The sequence below is a fragment of the Temnothorax curvispinosus genome, unplaced genomic scaffold (genome assembly GCF_003070985.1).
Source record: "Temnothorax curvispinosus isolate PA1 unplaced genomic scaffold, ASM307098v1 QBEX01009765.1, whole genome shotgun sequence".
Classification (NCBI taxonomy): domain Eukaryota; kingdom Metazoa; phylum Arthropoda; class Insecta; order Hymenoptera; family Formicidae; genus Temnothorax; species Temnothorax curvispinosus.
In genome coordinates, this window is record NW_020219545.1 from 12,645 (window position 1) to 34,371 (window position 21,727).

At 36.4% G+C, this 21,727-nt stretch overlaps 3 protein-coding genes across 7 annotated transcripts; 2 read left to right on the plus strand and 1 right to left on the minus strand.

Moving 5' to 3' along the window:
* Positions 1–220: 220 nt before the first annotated feature.
* On the plus strand, positions 221–10,010 carry LOC112459364 (solute carrier family 23 member 1-like). Of its 2 annotated transcripts, XM_025023415.1 has the most exons (13): positions 221–590; positions 5,401–5,529; positions 6,325–6,482; positions 7,048–7,253; positions 7,378–7,504; positions 7,592–7,712; positions 8,132–8,387; positions 8,534–8,662; positions 8,760–8,918; positions 9,199–9,278; positions 9,378–9,519; positions 9,586–9,733; positions 9,815–10,010. In XM_025023415.1, exons 1-13 carry the CDS (start codon positions 558–560, stop codon positions 9,864–9,866), a joined length of 1,740 nt encoding a protein of 579 aa, XP_024879183.1. In that variant the 5' UTR covers positions 221–557; the 3' UTR covers positions 9,867–10,010. The 2 variants fall into 2 exon arrangements, with proteins under 2 accessions (XP_024879183.1, XP_024879184.1); XM_025023416.1 differs by lacking the exon at positions 221–590 and having other exon boundaries at positions 5,512–5,553.
* Positions 10,011–10,765: 755 nt separating this feature from the next.
* Positions 10,766–12,163, plus strand: LOC112459363 (upstream stimulatory factor 2-like). Its single transcript, XM_025023414.1, has 4 exons — positions 10,766–10,987; positions 11,086–11,449; positions 11,530–11,685; positions 11,824–12,163. The coding sequence occupies exons 1-4, from the start codon at positions 10,953–10,955 to the stop codon at positions 12,028–12,030; spliced, it is 762 nt and encodes a 253-aa protein (XP_024879182.1). The 5' UTR covers positions 10,766–10,952; the 3' UTR covers positions 12,031–12,163.
* Positions 12,164–12,179: 16 nt separating this feature from the next.
* Positions 12,180–21,680, minus strand: LOC112459362 (rho guanine nucleotide exchange factor 4-like). Of its 4 annotated transcripts, none has more exons than XM_025023411.1 (8): positions 21,445–21,680; positions 19,821–19,921; positions 18,039–18,361; positions 17,431–17,802; positions 16,846–17,208; positions 16,485–16,698; positions 15,966–16,208; positions 12,180–15,737 (listed from the first exon to the last, which is right to left on the minus strand). In XM_025023411.1, exons 1-8 carry the CDS (start codon positions 21,528–21,530, stop codon positions 15,595–15,597), a joined length of 1,845 nt encoding a protein of 614 aa, XP_024879179.1. In that variant the 5' UTR covers positions 21,531–21,680; the 3' UTR covers positions 12,180–15,594. The 4 variants fall into 4 exon arrangements, with proteins under 4 accessions (XP_024879179.1, XP_024879178.1, XP_024879180.1 ...); XM_025023410.1 differs by having other exon boundaries at positions 12,180–15,746; XM_025023412.1 differs by adding an exon at positions 20,251–20,270 and having other exon boundaries at positions 12,180–15,746; positions 18,039–19,921; positions 21,445–21,532.
* Positions 21,681–21,727: the final 47 nt, after the last annotated feature.

A 21,727-nucleotide genomic window follows, 5' to 3' on the forward strand; every position in this document is an offset into this window, starting at 1 on the left:
TTAATTTATTCTTAGTAATACCACGTGTTTTCGGATAGGCATCCACTTTGAGAGAAGAATAAGAAGAGATTTGCTGGTCTCGCGGTCTCGCACTATCTGGCAATCTGAAATGTAATTCTTTTCGCCTTGCTATCCCCACGTAGCCCTCGAAGTCTCAAGACTTCCCTCTCATTTTCTCTGAAGTGCTAACCAACTCTCGTCGTTAAACGGTCACAATTGCATTATCCATTGCGGTGACTTCTCGCGCTTTGGTCGGAGGGGGCGATAAGAGTCACGGAGGACGCGTTGCTTTTAAACAGTCGTTTAATAAAGGCGGTAGATAGAGGCACACATAGACAGCGGATAGTAGCAAGGCAATCTATTTAAGAGGAAACCGCGTGCGGACACATTATAGTTTGATATATTTTATATATTTGAGCGATCGTCGCAGAAGATCGCGTGTGCGTTTGCTCAAACGTGCGCTTTATCCCTTGACGACGAATTCTCGCGAAATTTTTTTCGGGCGGAATTGTCAATCGAGTTTATAGTTTATATATTGTATTGTGTTTTCTGTTAAAATGCTAGACAACGGGATGCCAATGTCCGAAGTGGTGAGTAACGAGAAGAAGTTGACGAGTGTTGAATTTTTATTCGCAGTATCAATACTTCTTCGTTCCTTGATGTGAAATTGTATTTGATAAACTAATAAAGATATTTACGCGGAAGTTCTTTTCACTTATAAACGATTAGAGAATAAATTACATTTCTTCCTTGATTTCTTTGTAAATCAAGATTCAAAAGAATGTAATAACTTGCTTAATTATATATATTGACAAATTGATTCTAATGACATTTTAATAGAGTTTTACTTTAGAGCTCGATATTAAAAAAAAGATAATTTTTTGCATGATTTTTTTAAATTAATGAAGACTTATTTGAATAAATTTCGAGGACTTAAAATTATATGTTGATTGACGTAATATTGATGATTGCTAATGAATAAATAATAATTAAAAGTTGCGCATTTCTCTGTCATTGTTAAAAAAAATGAATTCCGAAATGGCTAGATAATCTGACATTAAAGAATAATATGCTCAAAACAATTAAAATATTGTCGAATAATATGTTGATAACTAAACAAATAATATGTTTATAATATATAATATATATCTATAATAAAATATTTAAAAAATATTGCTAATAAATGGCGCAGATATTGTTAAATATCATATATATCATATATATATTATCGTCAAGCGTCAGCGTTTAAAAGAAACTGCAGAATAAATTTTCATCGTGATCTATTTGTGTCGATACGTATCGAGCACTTGTCTCGATACATTTCGCAATCTTAAACGCGATTGCATTATTTCTACGGCGAGCTTGGATTAAAAGTTATAATGTCTCAAGCAAGATAGAATCTTTCCTATTAAACCTGTTAACATAACTGTCACGGAAAGTTCCTTTTGCTTATATTATCGCCAGGCGAGTCGCCAGGCGTTTAGCACATTTATCAGAATGCGATCATCTGGCTTTGAGCTTTGTTTACTCGGTATGAGCGTCACAATAATAATATTAGACGAGAATTATGTAGGTATACTCTGTCTGAGACGAGTGTGCAGACAGAGAATAGAACGATATACTATATGACTACCCCAGATAGCAAAACATAAATGTGCAAAATCATGTGTAAATCATTGTTGGAAACAGTTTATGTATATTTTTGCTACAAATATTGCGTGAACATGAATCATAATTCTGTTTCAGGATTGACATTTATAGTATTTTTGCAACAGAAATGTATAAATTGTTGATACCCATCAATAATATGTAAATATATTATATATCAATAATATATGAGCCTCGTAGGCTCATATATTATCCTAGCGAGGACGTAATATTACTGCAAAAATGTAACGAATATTAAACAAACCGAAACAACTTCATTATTTGCTTGAAACAAATTCAATATTGTTGCGGAGCATTAGATTGAATGCAGCTTCACATATGTTATTTGCGCAAACGCTCGTCATGAGTTTCCACACCTATATTATTTTGTAAATATATATATGACAGGCGTTTTGCTATCTGAGTACATTTACACTATTAATAGGATTCAATAACATTAATAATTATAACTACTGGCATAAAATATCGTATAAACGCTAGTTAAATAACAGATTTATAACACCAATTATTACTCTACATCCGTTGACGAAGACTTACAAATCCGTTTTAAAGAAACGTGTAAAACGTTAAACAAGTTGTTATGATTGCATTGCTACTAAATTGAGATAAAACAATGAAAAGTATATCTGCTACAGCATGTAGCATATGTATTTCTTTGACAAGATCAAGATTTTAAGATTTCTTTGAATGGAGATATAAAATAAATAAATTTCTCTCTGTGTAAATGCGTTTTAAGAAGTTAACTACAGATGTTACTAAACCCCCGATTAATGATGACGTGTAAAAGTAGTCCATAAGATCTTTTCGGTTCGTTCTATAATATGTCATATGTTGGAGTCGGATATCGTGCATGTGCGTTGCCGGTTGTCGTATAAAGTTGTCACAAGTCGGTGTTGCAACAAAAAATGGTCAGCTTTCATTTTTTTTTACTTATGACTAAGTTTTACTTATGACTGCGTTTCGATATTCACTGCCAGTACTGAAAATCGTATACGTGATGTAAATGATAGATTTTCAGTACTGACAGTGAATATCAAAACGCAGCCTATCGATAAGAGCCTGTAACCCCTTTGTTTTATACTTTATTTGCATCGAAGATTTTTGTCAAAATGCTGGAACAACCAGTTCCAACCTAACCAGTTGGAGACACGGTGATAAGTTTAGTTCTTATCCCGAACACTCTTAATAAAAAAAAAAGAAACCTTACTTATTGCATCACGAATGTTGTTATTGACGTCTTCTTCATAAAAGTAATCTAATTCGTGTATAATTTGAGTTCAAATTAATAATAAATTGAAATAAAGTACTAAAGTTACATTATCTATTATTATTTATGCTCAGTATATACCGCGACTCAATTGTAGAATAAAATTGGCTGTCGTATTCGAGACTTGATTTTGTTTTGGCTGACGTTAATTATATAGTCACGATTAACGCGATTTCGTATGGAGGGTCATAAAGTTAATGATTACCGATATAAGTTTTGCTTCCTGGAAGCAAACGCGATTGAAATTTTCACTCAAGCGTGACTGCTCGGAAAAAGAAAAAAGATGCAACATTACGTAATTCAACAACTCTTGCATCTTTTTGCATCGATCTTATTCCATTAATGTTAATTGCTGTCGGTCAGCACATATTATGGAAATAGCGAATTTGCTGATACAAGAGATAGATTATTATCAATTATCATTATGCAGTTTATGTAATGCAAATTATCGAAAAAAAGATCTAGAAAATGTGCACGTCCAAGACACGTGCATATGCCTTAAAGATGAGGTTTTCTCTTATAAATGACTTCATTTAGACTTATAATTTTTAGAATTTGTGCAATATTTGTGTGTATATGTGCATAGTAAAACAATATTCAAGAATAGAAAGAAATAGAATTTTGTCGCTGATGCCTAATAATCCTTATAATTATCTCTAAATATGAAAAAAGTGTCAAGTATTTTTTTGCAGCATCAAAGTTAAATTAATCAAAATTATTATTATTAGTTATATTATATTATATTAATCTCAGTTCTTGCCCGCGCTTCTTAAAAAATATATCTTTTTATTTGGCTATAAGCACACAAAATAATTTAAATACATTTAAATAATTTAATAATTTCATATAAAAAAATAAAAGTTTAAACTATTTTAAATTAAATTTAAGCTATTAAATTGTTTCTTTCGATTTTTCTTAATAGTTAAATTTCTTCGATATTCTTATTTAAGAATAAATTACCATGTGTTCGCATATAATAGATACGATATTATAATTCACACGATACATATGTAAATGCTTGGTTGCAATTTATTACTACAGAACGAACTTTTGCTTAACAAGTCAGCTTTTAGAAAGACCAAAATAGGAAAAGGGATAAATATTTATGGATATGTAAGTAATGTATATCTACAAGAAAACATAATACTTCCGAAGAGAAGGAACTTGATGCTATAACAATATTTTAGAAATCAAGCCATGTGCGTTTTTCAGGATTAAAATGATTAAAATGATAATTGCTTCTTTAGATGGAAATTATTTTTTTTCGCATTAAGAATTATTAGACGTTGTGAATTATAGACATTGTGAATTCAAATGAATAGGAATGTATTCCATATGGCCTATGATTGATCTTTGAAGGAGTTATGATATGTTTGCCACAATCGCAACGAAGCTGTGCATGGTTTAAATTAAATATTGAAGATGAGTAATACGCGTTTGATGAGATTCAGTACAACAAACATAAAAGTAGGAAAACTCAAATTGAATCGATTTATGAGTGATCTGTGAGTGAGTTACGATGTGTTTTCACAATTCACGGCGAACACGTGCACGCACGGGAATGCTTTAAATATTAATATCCGAAGGAAGATGAGTAAAATGTTCGATGAGTTTCCATGCAGGAAAACTTATTGAAACATAAACGCAGGAAATATGCGACTTTACATTAAATTGAACATTAGACAATAAGTAGTTCCTGCCTTTTTAGAATTTCATTATCCTGACATATGACATTGAAACGTCTATTTATGTAAAGTCTGTCATATTTGTGACGCTTTCAAAGATATTGAACTTTAGGCATTAGGAGGAGTGATAAATAATAAACGGCTATGCACGAATGACGCGTGACACTAGACTTTTGCGCATATAAGCAACCGTAAACGCTTTACATATGGCATAATATATGCCATGCGCTATACTTCTTGATTAAGGACGTATATTATATCAAGCACATACAGTATTTGATATAATAGTAGTATCACGTATTTATATCAAACATGTATATGGATAACATATCATTTGATATATTAACCGATATTCACTAAATTTACCTAATACAAGGGGTACTTTTACCCCTTAAAAGCAGCAATAATTTTTAAATTTACCTATTTACCTCATTCTCATGCAAAGCTTTATTAAAATCAGTATTTATGATTTTGCAAAGTGTTTCCTGACAAGTATCATATTTGTTTATTATAATACTCTTATGCGGTATCTATTATACTATCTATATACAATTAAATTTTAACACATAATTCTGGATATCTTAAGTATATACTTGCTATAAATGATCAACACAGGAAATGCTTCAAAGTTATTTTTCGATAAAGTTTCGTAATATTAATATTTACATTTTAACGATTTTCTTATATATTTTTTATTTGACATTCATTTTCGTAGCATTTTTAATCGTGTAAATATAAATATATATTATTTTTTTATGAGGTTATTCTTTGATCTTTCAGAACACAGACAACTCGACGGCTGTTCCGATACCGAAGGAAACAGCGGACGATACGAATAGAAATCCTGAGATTACCTATGGCATCGACGACGTTCCGCCGTGGTATCTGTGTTTATTCATGGCATTGCAGGTTTCGTAATTGCATATTATATGTGTACGCTTTTTGCCTTATTTTCTTATTCTTCGTTTCAATTAGTAAACCGAATTATTTCAAATATACATATTATCTATCTCGTGTGAGTAAAAGTGGAGCTATTCCAACTCACTATTCCAAAAGAAAGGAATGGAAATAATAATTGTTCTAAAAGTTTTGAAAGTGTGAAGCAGACGTATATCTCGTACGAATAAGCTTACGCTTTTATTGCTAGGTATTTATTTGGGAGATAAGAATAAGAACGGGGATGCGTTAACGCGAGCGTTAAATAAACGTATGTTGCAGTATATTATGTCTCATTGTGCTGTACAATAAATCTTATGGAAGGAAACATCGTCATTAACACACGTCAATTTTATTTACATGATATTTTTGATAATACGTACACGCACACAGACATATATACACACACATATACACGATCTAACGCAGAGTTGTTTAACTTGTAACATCATGGAATAGGCAAGTAAATTTATTGAACGAGTGAAAAAAGGAGAGGTGCAATGCCAGCTTGTCATAGTTAAATAACTTTAGGCACGTATTTGTTATGGAACTTTTCGGAATGGATTCCGGAATGGATTCCGATCGGAATTATTCCGTTTTCCCTAGAAAACACAATAGAAATCTAGGAAATAACTAAACAATTCCGATTGGAATCCATTCCGAAAAGTTTCATAATATGTGCCCTAATCTGATGTTTAATTTTTTGAATTTAACGCGAACGTATTTTTTTATTAATATAAGTATATACAAAATAAAATGCATTTGCAGCATTACTTGACTATGATCGGCGCAATCGTTTCTATTCCTTTCATTCTAACGCCGGCCCTCTGCATGGCCGAAGATGATCCCGCGAGGAGTCACGTTATTTCCACGATGATCTTTGTCACTGGCATAGTGACGCTCATTCAGACTACCGTAGGATGTAGGTGAGGGTAAATATGTTCTGCAATAATAAGATGGAATATTATGTACAATTTATTATTGCATACAATAATTATCTTGTATCTGTTTTTTAATTCATTAGTTTGATACACATAAATAACCGCGATTAATATCGTCCATACTAATGTTTATTGTGATACACATCTCTATAAAAAATATCTTAAAAAAAATTAAAATATTATGTCTTTAAGTTGTAAGTTAAACAAGATAACAAAATTATATCTCATTAATTTTAGATAGAGTTTACTTTTTAAATAAAATTTCTTATCTTTAGGTTTAAATAAATATTTAAAAATAAATTCTAATAATTGAATAATTATATAATAAATAATAACTCGATATTGACTTAAAAAAAATCAATTTTGCATTGATCAAAGATTCTTACTAAAGAGTTTTTTAGGCATCTTGTACGTGCGCGCTGAGAAATATTTCTAATACTCTAATAAAACATTAAACTATATTTGCAAACATAACAAAAATGAATATCTTGGTGCTCGTAGAAATATTGATGGCAAATTTTAATCGCGAAGAAACGTATGTTTGCATTAGATTGCCATTGGTACAAGGTGGTACCATATCGTTCTTGGTGCCGACTCTGGCAATATTAAATCTGCCGCAGTGGGAGTGCCCCAGGCCAGAGATTCTCGAGGAAATGTCTCACGAAAACCGAACCGAGCTCTGGCAAATCCGGATGAGAGAATTGTCGGGTGCCATCGCTGTTTCCGCTTTGTTCCAAGTGATCATCGGGTTTGGAGGTATTTCAATCGCGTAAATCCCGGCTTATAATTACCGAACCTGTCGCGCAATTCCTGCAGTTTTGTTCTCTTCACTTCTTTCTTATTTTATATCCCGAGACGCTAAAAATGCATCTGCGCGCAGGTATCGTCGGATATTTGCTGAAATTTATAACTCCGCTGACAATCGTGCCGACGGTCTCGCTAGTTGGACTGTCTCTTTTCGAAAACGCAGCGGACGCCGCGTCTCAGCATTGGGGTATTGCGGCTGGGTATGTATTGTATTATATTGTATAAATGACATACATACAAATATGTACACATGATATTTTGGACTTAATATACGCTTGCGTTTCTAGAACGATAATACTACTGACGACATGCTCTCAAATACTGGTCAACGTTCCATTTCCATTTGTAATGTATCGGAAAGGCCACGGACTCCACATTATCTGGTTCGAATTGTTCAAACTCTTTCCGGTAAGTATTATCAAAGAAAGATCCTGAATCTCGTAAAGTGTCAGCTAGACTATACAGATTAGGATTGAGATTGGATTGAAATTCGACCAAATAGAGCAAAGTTCACTAATTTGAGTTTAGTTTTCTTTATTATGATTGATTAAATTCCAATCCAATCTCAATCTCAATCCGTAGTGTGATACGGGCATATGATAAGTTACCGTGAGTTACCGTGGTACAAAACTACAAACAAATAATAATTCTTAAATTTCTGCTTTGAACATTTTTATTTAGACTTTTTTTATTTAGAGATATATTAAAAAAAAGTTCTATGTTTGCTTACGGGACCGTAGAGCATCGCTTCAGAATGAAAAATTCACGTACAAATGTTATCAATATTTACTCATGTATATCTAAACCGAAGTTACTCGTTGCATCAGGTTTTGCTGACGATAATCGTCATGTGGATAATCTGCGCAATATTAACGGTAACCGACACGCTACCGTTCGGCCATCCCGCCAGATCAGACAGCAAGTTAAGAATTATAAACGACTCCCCTTGGTTTCGGGTACCATATCCTGGACAGTGGGGCGTACCCACCGTAACGTTATCAGGCGTACTCGGTATGCTAGCCGGAGTATTAGCATGCACGGTAGAATCCATCAGCTACTATCCGACCACCGCGAGAATGTGTGGTAGGTATATTTATTTTAAAACTATAAATTTTTCTTTTAGAGTCTTCCGTTATTAATAAACGCAACATAGACAGGATGAGGCTTATTAAATTATAACATTTTTTATTAACGACGATGCAGCTTGTAATTTACTGAAAAATTTCTAGGAGCACCGCCGCCGCCGGTTCACGCGATCAACCGTGGTATCGGTATCGAAGGTCTGGGTACGATGCTGGCCGGACTTTGGGGTAGCGGCAATGGCACGAACACGTTCGGCGAAAACGTAGGCACGATAGGTAACGGACAATTATATATCCTTTAATCGCGAGCTTAATACTAATTTAATGATGTAGACGGCATCGTCTAACTTCTAATGGAACGTAACAATTTTAGGGGTCACCAAAGTCGGCAGCCGTAGGGTCATACAGTGGGCCTGCTTCCTGATGATCCTGCAGGGCGTGATCAGCAAATTCGGCGCGGTGTTCATCATAATTCCTGAGCCGATAGTCGGCGGAATATTCTGCGTGATGTTTGGGATGATTTGTGCTTTCGGTAAGCGTAAGTTTGTTCTACGATGTGTTCTCGATCGCGAAATAGTTCGGTTATAAATATCAGTCTCGTAGTAAGAAGAAAGTGCGCTTTTATGAGCGTTTGTAAGACTATATAGACAGCTCTCTGAAAAAGATATGCTGAATTTATTCATAGTACTTATATAAATAATTAGAAAATTGTTTTTATTAAAATTACTGTTTTTTTTCTTCCTTTATTATATTATATTTTTATTATTTTATTATTTTTAATCCTAATTCTTAGTCGTAATTCTTCTTTTCAGGCCTGTCGGCGTTACAGTATGTAAATCTCAATTCCTCGAGAAACTTGTTCATCCTGGGCTTGTCCATGTTCTTCCCTCTGGTTAGTATACACCTTCGGGGATACGAGTGCGTGCTCAATTATATTGATTTTCGTTATTTATACGCATAAACGTTTTCATATTTATGTGACTTGTTTTAGGTCCTGTCGAAATGGCTGATCAAACATCAGGGCACGATACAAACGGGAAACGCTGTGGTGGACAGTGTATTCACCGTATTACTTAGCACTACTATTCTAGTAGGTGGTTTGTTAGGCTGTTTACTGGACAACATCATCCCAGGTATTGTTGATAGAGACAATAATGACAGGATATATGTATTTATTGATTTATTTGTTTAAAATTAAGGTAACGCGAGAGACCGTGGATTGGAGGCTTGGTCGAAGGAAATGGAACTGACCAGTGATGTGACTGACAAAAAAACTGACGAAGCATCTGGCGTTGAGTACGTCCGGAACACTTTCGACTTCCCATGCGGAATGAATCTGCTGAGAAGGTATTAATATATAGCAGAGTTTTTTTTATCTGTACGTTTGTACGAATGATGGTTAATTATATTTATAAATTAATTCTTCAGGTGGAAATGGACATCACACGTGCCGTTTTTACCTACGTACCAGAAATTGTAAATGCGTTAAGAGGAACTAACACAACTACCTCACGTGCAATATACGTCTATCTGTCATGAGATACGATCTGTAATCGAAAAAATGTTATACGTAAAAAGACAGATGTCATATTGTCAGCGTTATAAAAAATTTTATGACACATGATTACTGCTCCCAATCTTAATTTCAGTCATGTATCGCATATTTTGCTTTGTCACGTTACGAATTTAATGCGTGAAGATTCATAAAAGATAAAGATAAAGATTTATACGATAAAGAAACAATAGTATTACTCATATAAAAGAAAGTTAATTGTGTTAATATATATGTTTTTGTATAATTATATGTGTATATACATATATTTGTTGAGGTTCTTTTAAAAAATCGAGAGACTTAACTTCGTAACGATCAAAAAGCTTTAGAAGCATTGTAGTCAATAATTAATATAACGTGATTATTTCATTATTTATAATTATATATGATATTATTTGCATACACGTGTCCCCCCTGATATATGTTAAAAATTATCTATAGCAATGAATATATATATATTTATTGAATGTCAAATTGTAACTTTTATTTCTTTTATTTCATATATGAATAATATATGATTATATGAAATAAATTATTTCATATTTCATGTGAATGACATGTGAAATATGAAATATGACATATGAAATATATAAAATTGCATCCTTGCAATGTAAGGATGCGTTTAAATGGTCAGCTGTACATTGAATTGGGTGAGTGAAAAAATTAATAAATTAAACGTTAGGAAAAAGAAGAGGAAAGACGAGAAATACAAAAGGTTCTTTTACGAAAAACAAATGTCATACTTTATTGCGCGGCCAGAGAGATACCGAAGCGGCGCTCTCACGATTGTACCGGTCGCGCAAAATTCTTTTCACAAAGTGAGTTCTCGAACTTCTGAAGAGCGCTACAGTAGAATACGAATGCCAGGCGTCAACAGGCCAGAAAGGTTAGCGTTCCAATACCGGCTTGCATGCTTTCAATGTTATCTCGTCAGTATAATTACTATTGATGCACCAACGCGTCGTTATTTATACATCAAATTAATGATCGCAAAAGCATTTGCCGCTTATTGAAATGGAGGTCAATCAGTTTGAACCTATTGACGAAAGGTATGAGTATTTTTTTTTTTGCAGAAATGCCTTGTGTTTATCATTTGTGTTGTAAGTGCATTTCTTTTCTCGACAACAAAACCACGCTCGTGTTATAGCACAGATGAGAATATAGTGAACGATGAGGCTGTTGGTGTGGTTCTGGAAGAAGTGGACTGCGATGCTGATGTAGAAGCTGACGATGACAACATACAGTACCACTTGTACGCAGTAAACAGAGATGACAATACAGTGGCCTACAAAGTTATGCATGTCAGCAACAATGACAGAGAGGACAATGAGCTTTCGATAGCCACGCCTGTGAATAATACTGTCCAGGTTTTGACTTCGCCGCTGAACGGACAATTATACGTGCTCAGTAATGGCAATGACGTTGTAACATCAGAATCTGCTAGAGTGGTTCCTAGCGTAGCTAAATTGCAGATAGAAGGATCACAGAATATCGTAACCACCGTGAAGAAGGTAAAAGTCATTCGATATTATCGATGCACTTTACGTTATCGTTGATTTTTCATTTAGGAAAATGAAAATTATATGTTTAGAGGGACGAGAGACGAAGAGTAACGCACAATGAAGTTGAAAGACGTAGAAGGGACAAAATTAGCAACTGGATTTCTAAGTTGGCAAATCTCTTGGCCGAATGTGATTCGGAGAATGTGAATAAAGACGGAGATGTAAAATCCAATTTGGAACCGCAAGTACGACATTTGCAAATTCTTAAATCGATATTTGTCTTTTGATAATAATTTACAAATAAATTGATAAATTCTTTATTTTATATTATAAAAACATATAACTTGTATTATTTGTTAATGCTAGTACTAATTTATTTATAGAGTAAAGGAGGTATACTAGCGCGAGCTTATGAGTACATTACGGAATTAAGAGAGGCTCCGGAAAAACTAGCCCAAAGCTTGGATGAAAGCGCACAGTTGATGGAAGAAGTCAAGAATCTTCGACAAGTCGTAAATCAATTGAAAGACGAAAATTCAAAATTAAAAGCCCAAATTTCAAAACAGGATGATGTGACTGTAATTCCTTAAATCTTACTTAAATTTTTGTCTAAGCTTAAGGATTAACATAATTCAGTGTTCATTGCCTTGTGTTACTGCTATATAAACGTTTATAGACATATATCTTTACGAAAAAATGAAATAAGAACACATGAACAAAGTATAATAGTTATAAAATGTTTATTTACATATATGTAACTCAGCATATACATATATATATATATAGAAATATAGATATATATGTATGTGCTTGTATTTGGAAACAATGACAATCATATTGTATAACATTCTATTGTACATGTCGTAAACAATAATTATAATACGAACAATCGATCTCGCAATGACAAATAATCCTCAAGATGATTAAATTAAAGAGATATACAAATATACAAAATGATATCACCGTTTAATTAGTAATCAACTATATGAACGTCAGATATATAGCTTAACAGTATGTTTCACTTAGTCGCTACAAAACGTGTTGAAGTTATTTTCTCTAACGAGAGAGTAGGTCTACGGTATTTACACTTACAAAACACGTCTATATATGTACAGAAAACATTGCGATATCATGCGTTATCTCTGCTGCTTTTCCTCTTGCATCGTTAGCGCGTAGCGCGATCTCGCTACGGAAAAAGAGCTCTGCTTAGTTCATCATCAGTATGTACGCACACGGTTATCGATATCAAATCTCATTGTCAGGGAAAATATAATCGCGTTTTTAAATGCGTTATATATGTACGTAATAGCCTAAATTATCATAACAATAACGCTTAGTTTAAGATTTATTGCTTTGAAGCGCATTTCCTCGAGTTTTGTGCAGATCTTGCTTGACGGTTTCTGAAAGAATAACGGTTTCCGAAAAGAAGAAAGGGGAGAGGGTAGTATTTTCCGAGGTAAAAAAGTAATCAGTGCGTCAGATATGTAATTCATCTGCCAATGCATGAGAGCTCGTGAATGCGAGATACGAATTTTCACGGATTTCGATTACTTCTCCGTCGTGAGAGTTGCAAGTGCAGTTTCATGAATTGTTCGTGAAAAGTTGTGCTTACTTGTGGATTACACAATATTGTGTCCCGCAGACAACACGAGTGTCGTCAAGAGACGCCTGTAAAACTTGTAGAAGACGTTTCTCCGAAGGATATCTTTTAGACTTCCGTGTTGCTCGGGATCTCCCTCGCTACTTATCAATCTTATCATTAACAAGTTACTCTTCTTTATACTTACGTTGGCCATTAAAGCAGTCCATGTATAATAGCGATACTTATAAAAAAAATCACATTCCAATCAATGAGTCATTTCTCCTATAAAAATAACTCTGAAATGAGTTGGGTCCAGCAACAAATTTGCGCCTCTCCTAAGTCTAAACATCAACAGGCTAATGATCTCTCTGTACAGTAGGAATCTTGATCCATTCTTTTATCATTATATTGTCCTCGTCATATATAGTAAATTACGTTGTCGGGAAATAAGTAAAAATATACCTTTCTATGTATTATACAAAAACGTAAATACCGCCTCGCTCATACTCGTGTGTTACACCCCTTTAGACATAAATGTCAAAAAGACAGAATAGTCGCGTTTGTCCCTCGTATATATACTGTATATAAGAGAGAGAGAGAGAAAAAGAGAGAAAGAGAATCGAAATTATACCGATCTCTTTTTTCTATTAAAGACCGAACCAAACAATTCTAACGAACGAAGACTTATTTCTTTTAACTTATTGGCAGTGTTGAAAACTTTCAGGATCTGTGATTAAGTCATTAAAACTGCAAGATCGAACATTTTGTCAAGGGACCGCATAGATAATATGCACATATTATTAACACAGAGGTTCTTCTGCTGACAGATATTATTTTCTCGTTGCTAAGTCTTCATACATCTTTCTGTACAAGAGTAGAAAAACTTGAGAGAGATTCTCGCGATCTTCTCCCTTTTCCTTTTTCTTCCTTTTTCCATCTTTTTTTTTCTTTTTAAAAGCTTGGCGATTCACATCGCAGTCGGGTAAGGAGACATGATATGCGAATATTTACATATCTTTTTTAATCACCTCTTTTCCTCTGTATGCTACTGCGTTGTTTCGCGTAAACATAAACATTTTTTTTTCTCTCCTTCGCCCTCGCGTTTCAGCCTCTCGTCTTCTTGTCTTCCCGTCGTCCGCAACTTCGTACAAACTACTACAAATATTATGATTACGATGCGAAATAACGAACATTAGTTAGGCAGTAAGAGTTACCTTGTATAGCTCGCTGGAGATTTTCTCTACGAAATACATCTACATTTTCGTTGAGAGAAAAGTGGTGTGCGGAATCGGCCGATCAGAATTTCCTCGCGAAATCAATCAACATGTAGATTTTTGTGATCGAACTTGTTGACGCTTGCGTAGAACTGTGTACGTGCTATTAGTTCTCGTTGTACGTAAAATTGGTCGACAAAATAATTTTCGAAATAACGATCAAATAATCTAGACGAAAGGCGAAGCTCGTTTAACGAATTCAATTCAGATATATTTCCTAATCGATCCCGTCGCATTTCTCTCTCAAGATTACAACCTCAAGGTTTCCTCCCGAGGAAGCATCTCAGTTGTCAGTCTTTCGATTATCATAAAAAATACAGCCGTGTGACGTACCATGCCAGCTTTTCGATCCAAAAAGCGATTGCGCGTGTAACAATATATCATATATATATCATGTTTCATCGGCGTTCATCAAGAATTCGCGATGACGAATGACTAGTACTTTCCCTTTAGTACTTCAGAAGCCCGCTATTGACTTTATACATTTATAGACTATCTACTTCTCTAAATGTCTCTACTTCCCTAATCTACTCTCGTGTCCGCTATTATTAACGGTAATTTTTAACGCCAAATATCTACAAGAGCGATTATACACCTCTCTCAGCTCATAACAAATATTTTTCTTCTCCGAAACGTTCTTTCTTTGGACGGTGCTTCTCAGACTGGGCACCATCGTAACGTCACGTTGAAGATGATCGAACATTGCTTTAAGATCTAAGAGTTAGGCAAGCACCGATTCGAAGACTCACAAAATCCTGGTTAGGCATAATGAGCGACTTTTGTCTGCAAGTATCTAAAGTGGACGATGATATCTGCTTGATAGAGAGAAACGTCTGCTTTCTGTGAGAGAGGCAGTGAGTGAAAAATCATTGGAAGTTTCTTCTATTTTGCGGATCGCTGTTCATGGACAATGATCAAAATCGGTCGACAAAATCGATAGCGATTACTTTCCCTGCCTTAGAAGAAGAGGTATACTTCGTCGGACAAAATCTACTTATGAATTATCTAAACACCTTCGTGCCGTACATATGACGAGGCGCGCTGTTCATCCTCGGTGCTACGAAATCCTAGCGAAATCATAGTGGCTCGTTCATCGATGCTTAGAGAATAATTTCCACGACCAGTCACATACAATAAACAGTATTACCCTGACTGGAATTCAAATGCCTGCTCGCAAAGGCTCCTAAGTTTCGAAGCGACCAAGATCGGGGTATCTCGCGCCAGGATTTCGACAGGACGATGCAGCGTCGTTAGCCGCAGCTTTATAGGTCAATATACGGTACGAAGGTGGGCCTGTCTCAGGACGGTTGAAGCCGCGTGCTTTTCTTGCTGCTACCAAACATGAACCAGGTCCCAACCTTCCGTCCCAGCGAATTCGTGGTGCCTTGACCGACCATTGTCGTTGGCATCTCGTACGCCGATTCCCTCTTATATGCTTTGTCTGCAACATCGTTAAATTAATACAAGATAAAAATAGACTGATATATCGAGTAAGTCAAATAAATTAAATCGGTCAATATAATAAATTAATACAAAATAAACAAGTAAGGTATTTTATAGCAAAAAAATATTTTAGAGAGAAAATGAAATAAAATTAAAATAGCGGTTTTTTTTCGAACAAATCTAATTTTATTAAATTAGTACAGACATCATAGTGGCAAATACTTACTGCGAGGTTTGATCGGTGGTCTGTTCTGCTGTCTGTTAGCGGCAAGCCTGGCGAGCTGCCTAGCTGCTGCTGGAAACTCCAATCCGTCGTTTCTGTCTTTAGCCACTAGCCTTCGTTCCTCGGCCATCGCCGCTAGCCACCGCCGTTTCTCCTCCGCTGTGCGGCAACAGAAAAGCAACCATTTGTCCCGGACGCAGCTGTATACCTTTAGGCAATGCCTCACTGTCACCCCTGATTGAAGGTCTACGGGTAAAATTGATCATTAGCTTGATATATCTTTATTATAAGGCGTGGTCGATATTTTATATCGTACCCTACCGATTCTATCTTAATTATTTAATAACGTCTCTTACTGTAATAACGCAGTAATACGCAAAATAGAATTTTATAAAATAAAAAAATTATATAAAATAATAAAATTAACCAATTACAGAGTTATTACGCTGTTGTCATAAGAGATGTAAGAGATATCCTAACAATTTAAATTTATCGAGAAATCCTATTAACAACATTCGTTACCTTTTCCGTCAGGCACATCAATGACCTCGCTGGTGTCGAGATAGATGCGACCTTTGTAGACGTAGGTGTCGCGCTTGAGAATGTCCTTCTTGCAGTAGACCAGTTGATGATCGAAGAGAAATAATGTGATGTTATTCGTCCACATGCCAGTCTTCACTCTCATCGCATCACCTTGATAAATAAGTTGCGACGAAACTTCTATGAGATCCTCACCCTGCGACCGATTGCCGTCGATATTAAACGTATTTCGAGACAATTATTTTAGATAAAGCTCGCACTATGAAGGTAATCAGTATTATCAAGAGGATTCAAAATGCAAATTTTAAAAACAGTTTTTATCACAACTACAAAAAGCTCGTACCTCCCAACCTTCTACGCGCATTTGCCATGCGGCCAATTTCTCCAAACTTTCCATCCGCCTTTTTCTCTCATTGATCAATACCGCGACGTCTCTCATCGCTTCCAAGGCCTCTTGGATCTTGTGATAATCCGGATGATCGGTCTTCGTATATTTCAGTAACTCTGCCAATTGAAGGGGATATTTGCATATTCGTTGGATGGGCGTCAATAAATAGCCGTCCAAGGGGATCTCGATGAGACCCCTCATCAGTCGACAGGCCTCGAAAAATTTGCTATAACGATTGTGATGGTAGAGCTCCTGCAGCGTCGCCGTGGCCATTGGGTGACTGTTACAGTACTCGGAATACATTCGAAAACCCGCCCTCTGAAAGAATCAATAATACGTCTTTCGTCTTCTTTTTCTTTAACTTTATCCAAACATAGACATAGACAGAGTTCTTTCTCTCTAACTTCTTTCCAACTTTTAATATAGTCCAAGAAAGTTAAGATAATGAAGAAATATAGAGACAAATCGATCAATTTATCACTCGGATGCATGGAATTTTCAACGAAGAAGAAAGCGCGATATTTTGATAATGCCACTAACATGATTGAGGAAGCATTCGCCGATGCAGCTTTTGTATGGCGCGTTCCAGTCGATGCGGTCCTCGAGATCCTTCAGGAATTCAGACTGAAAGTCTAGAAGTTCCTCGAGGTTGATGAAGATCGTCTCGATCTGCTCCTCGGTAAACATGTCCGTGCGCCTGCGGCATTCCGCGATGTAACCCTCGGCCACGTCGCGTAGGACCTTGACGAAGTCGCGCTCGGTCTGGACGAGCTCGCGGACCACGCTGGTCCTCACTTGCTCGTTCGAGAGCAGGGAGACGCTCGTCCGCCTTCTAAGTTGAGTACCCGAGGATCCTCCCGAGGCCATCGCGGCCAGACAATCCTCCACCGTATCTTCTTGGCTCACGCGCAACTATAAACAAATTTATTTTAACCGAGTTTATTATATCTAAGTTTAACTTAATTGAACCATATAACTAAATTCGATAATTATGATAATTACAAATTAACTTTGTTTTGTTATAATTATCGTTTTATATTCATATTGTGTTGCTTAAATAAATAATTATGATGTTATTACTTAAGGTCATTCTAGGGCTAAAAGTGTAATTTATTTTAATATATATGGACCCGTTCAAGGACATTTACCCTGACAAAAGCGGCCGGAAACCATCCGTGCTCTCCTCTGCAGCTGCCCCACCACCAATCCCTGTCCAGTGTATCGAGGACGTCGATGACATCCCCGGCGCGAAAAGCCAGCTCCTCCGGCTCCATCGCCACATGATCCCAAACAGCCTCGGCCAACATGACGATTTCTTCATCCATCGTCTGCTCAAACGATTTCTTCTTATCCGTCAAAGAAGTGATCGAAGATTCGGAATCGGACATCATCTCGTCGTCTTCCGATGTTCCGGCTCTTCCATCCTGCTCGTCCTCTGATAGCACGTTGCCACCGGGTAATCTTGCGCCTACTTTTTTCGGGAATAGAATTTTATTGTAATAAAGATAAAAAAAGGGATATGGAGAACACATACCCTTACACAGATTTAAATCGCCCATTGATTTAAATTTTAAACAAAACGCAAGTGAAAAGATAAATAGAAATTAATCAGCATGTATAATACTGTTATCTTTTCGATAGAGGTACATTTCAAATTCCATTCTCTGCAAAATTACAGAGAGGATATTAAAAATATAAGAAAAGAATACATATATAAAATCGCCTTTCTTAAAGAAATGTCTGTTCATTTAATTCCTTAATCTTTAATACAAATGTTTCGTCTGGGCAAAACAATCGACAAACACTCGATTCCCACAAAGCGTCCCACAACGTAAACGACATTTCGCTCCGTTTACGCTCGTCGGAGGAATCCCTCTGGAAGTTATTGGGACAACAAGTACGTCTCAGCCCCCGGGCCAAAAACCGTCCACCGTGCAGCTCTCGGCGTGAGCGGAAAAAGAATGAAACAGTAATTTTCATGAGATTCCTCGAGAGAAGGTAACCAAGCCCGCCGGAGTATCTCTCCCTCTCGGTATTCAGTTAACCCGCATACGTGCGAATTGATCGCACCCTCGGGAAGTCGCGTCTCTTTCTCTCGCGCGGGAAGGAGAGACGAGAAGTGCGAGAGAGAGCGCTTTTACGAGAGCTTCTCCGGCAAGCCAGGCTCCTTACTATCATCGCAAAACAGAAGCGTTTCCACACGAAGCAACGTTTTTACAGGGATGAGAGACGGAGCATGACGATTATTACACAGGGATGTCCCATTCCTTACTCTCGCGCAATTATCCTCCCTCGTTTTTTCTTTCTCTTTCTTAAGAGGGTGCATTCGATGGCAACACGATGTGGGTGAATGTCTCAACAATGTCTTTACGAGGAATGCATGCTGAATACTCTTCGTGGTGATGTCTAGAGAGAAACTGGCGGTCTCTGTGATATACGGTGCACTAGATATCATCGAGGGTTTTTCTACTGGCGTGTAAACTCTATCTACCCAGCAAACGCGTTCTGACATGAATCCATGTCTCTCCAACGATTCCAGTTACCGCACGAAAACATCTATCTCGAGTATATACTTGAAAAAAAAATGATGTAAAAAGAATTTTGTTTTCTGTATCGTTCTTTCGCGTTTCTCTTTCCATCTCAATTTTTTAAATATTATTTATAAATATTACGTTAATTAAATTGTATAACGTATCTTTTAATAATTCAGAATAATCTATTGTAAGATTAACTCGAGTGATATGATAACTCTTCTCAATCAGTAATGATTCGAGAAGAGACGTGCGGCCTCGCGTTTCACAGGCGCGATAAGAGAATGGTCCACGCGCGTGCTTGATAGACAAGACGAGAGGAACGTGATCTACGTCAGAGAGCTCGAAGTCTATCTTAAATTAAGAGGCATCAGAGCAAATACCGATGACGGTGCTTACCTGCGGTTTTGGCGCGCATCAGCGGTGAGAGCTGATTGATTCCCAGTGGCTGGCTAAGCGACCGCCTCAAATTTGTCCGAGAACTCCTCCCTTTCGCGTTACTAAAGAGAGCGCGAGAAAAAAAAGAGAGAAATCGTTAATTCAACATTAATTCGTATCTGTTACCGCGTTAACGTGCGGCGTATCGAGCGAAGGGTTCGACAAAAGCGTGTACTCAGGTATTAAGCATATCGGTACAACATTCAGCAACAGATTACAGTATAGGTAGGTATAATATGTATATAGATATATGTATATAGAGTACAACACACGACAAGAGGTATGTATATATACATATGTATATATACGTATGTTACGCGTGGCACAGATCAACTTTTTACTGGAGGAAAGATTAAAAGAAGGTGGTTTGTTATAATACCCGTCTACCTACCACTGGTCTCCCTCGATTTACTGGAAAGGTTCGAGAACAAAGAATTTTAAGTTTTCCCAAGTTGTCACTTTGTTTTTCGGGGGTTTTGTTGATTCGAGATGTGGGATACGCGATATTAGTGTTACGTTTTGTGAGAGGAAGTCAGAATTGTTATATTGATTCGAAAATAAAGAAGCAGCGAGCGAGCGAGCGCGTCAGGCTACAGTAGGTACGGCCGTGCGGCTAAGAAGAGCGGAATTAACAAGCGTTCGATATGTCTTTTTGTTTCGCATGTTTCTCTTTTCTTTTAACGCCTCCTCGACACTGCTAGCTTTTCACACTCGCAGAGTGTGAAAGATTATGCTCGCCTCGATTCCGGAAACCCAAGTAAACGTTGCTTGGACCTTCAACGTACAACTCTCACGATTAAACCGTACGCATCTGTCGGACGTGACAATTTTACGCGTAAAACAAAACATTCATCAATAAAGTCTTCGGTTTGAGGTATTTAAAGAAATTATAATAAAAGAATGATAAAGTTAAGATAATATTACAAAGAAAGAATATTATAAAAGTATTATTACAAAGAAGAAAAACCTCTTTCAATTATAATTCCATTCAGAAAATTTTGTAATTTTTTAGATAGAATAGCATCTCAATCTTGTTACTGTAAAATCGCGTATTTATCAAATAGGGCAATTTTATACGTAAGATATTCATAAATATTTTAAAAAACTTCAATAAATATTTGAAGGAATTATAATGAAAATTCTACGATAATAACATTACAAGATAATATTACGGAAAAGAAAACCTTTTTCAATTAAAGTCCCGTTCAGAAAATCTTTTAGATAGGAATACATTAAGAAAAGTCGCTTCGAGAATAATAAGGAAGATCGTTAAAGCTTTTTTAATGGGGTTTACTCTTACTCAAACTACGTTTTCATTACTGAACATTATTTGAATATTCGATGGTTTTATAACTTTCTAAGTCTTTTGTATTTATACATATTTTCCTCTCGTTAAAGATTTTCAAGCAAGGCTCCTCTAACACAATTGTATCCCTATCAATTCAAAGATCCAAACGCAACGGTTGCCTGGGTTTCTCCAGCCTTCGCGAAGAGCCGACGTGATTCGCAAATGGCGATGATTTAATGAGGCGTACGCGATAAGGGTTGCTTGAACACGAGGCGCGATTGTGATGATTAAACGCACCTTCTGAGCGTAACGATATCATGGGAGGAGTGCCTCGGGCTGAGCCTGGGCGGTCTCGTCTTGATCGGCGATGGAGTTGACAGCATCCTACGATAATTGTGAACGTATCCTGACCTCGTGTCCCATTGGAGCAACCTCTGCCCCCCTAGGTCGCTGTTCGTGCGACGCACGTGATTATGTCGCGACGAACGATTCTGTAAATCCGCCTGGAACAGTCATGCGGATTTCGGATGAGGAACTTCCCTGCGATTCGCGGCGAATTAATATCGCAGCTCTGCGTATC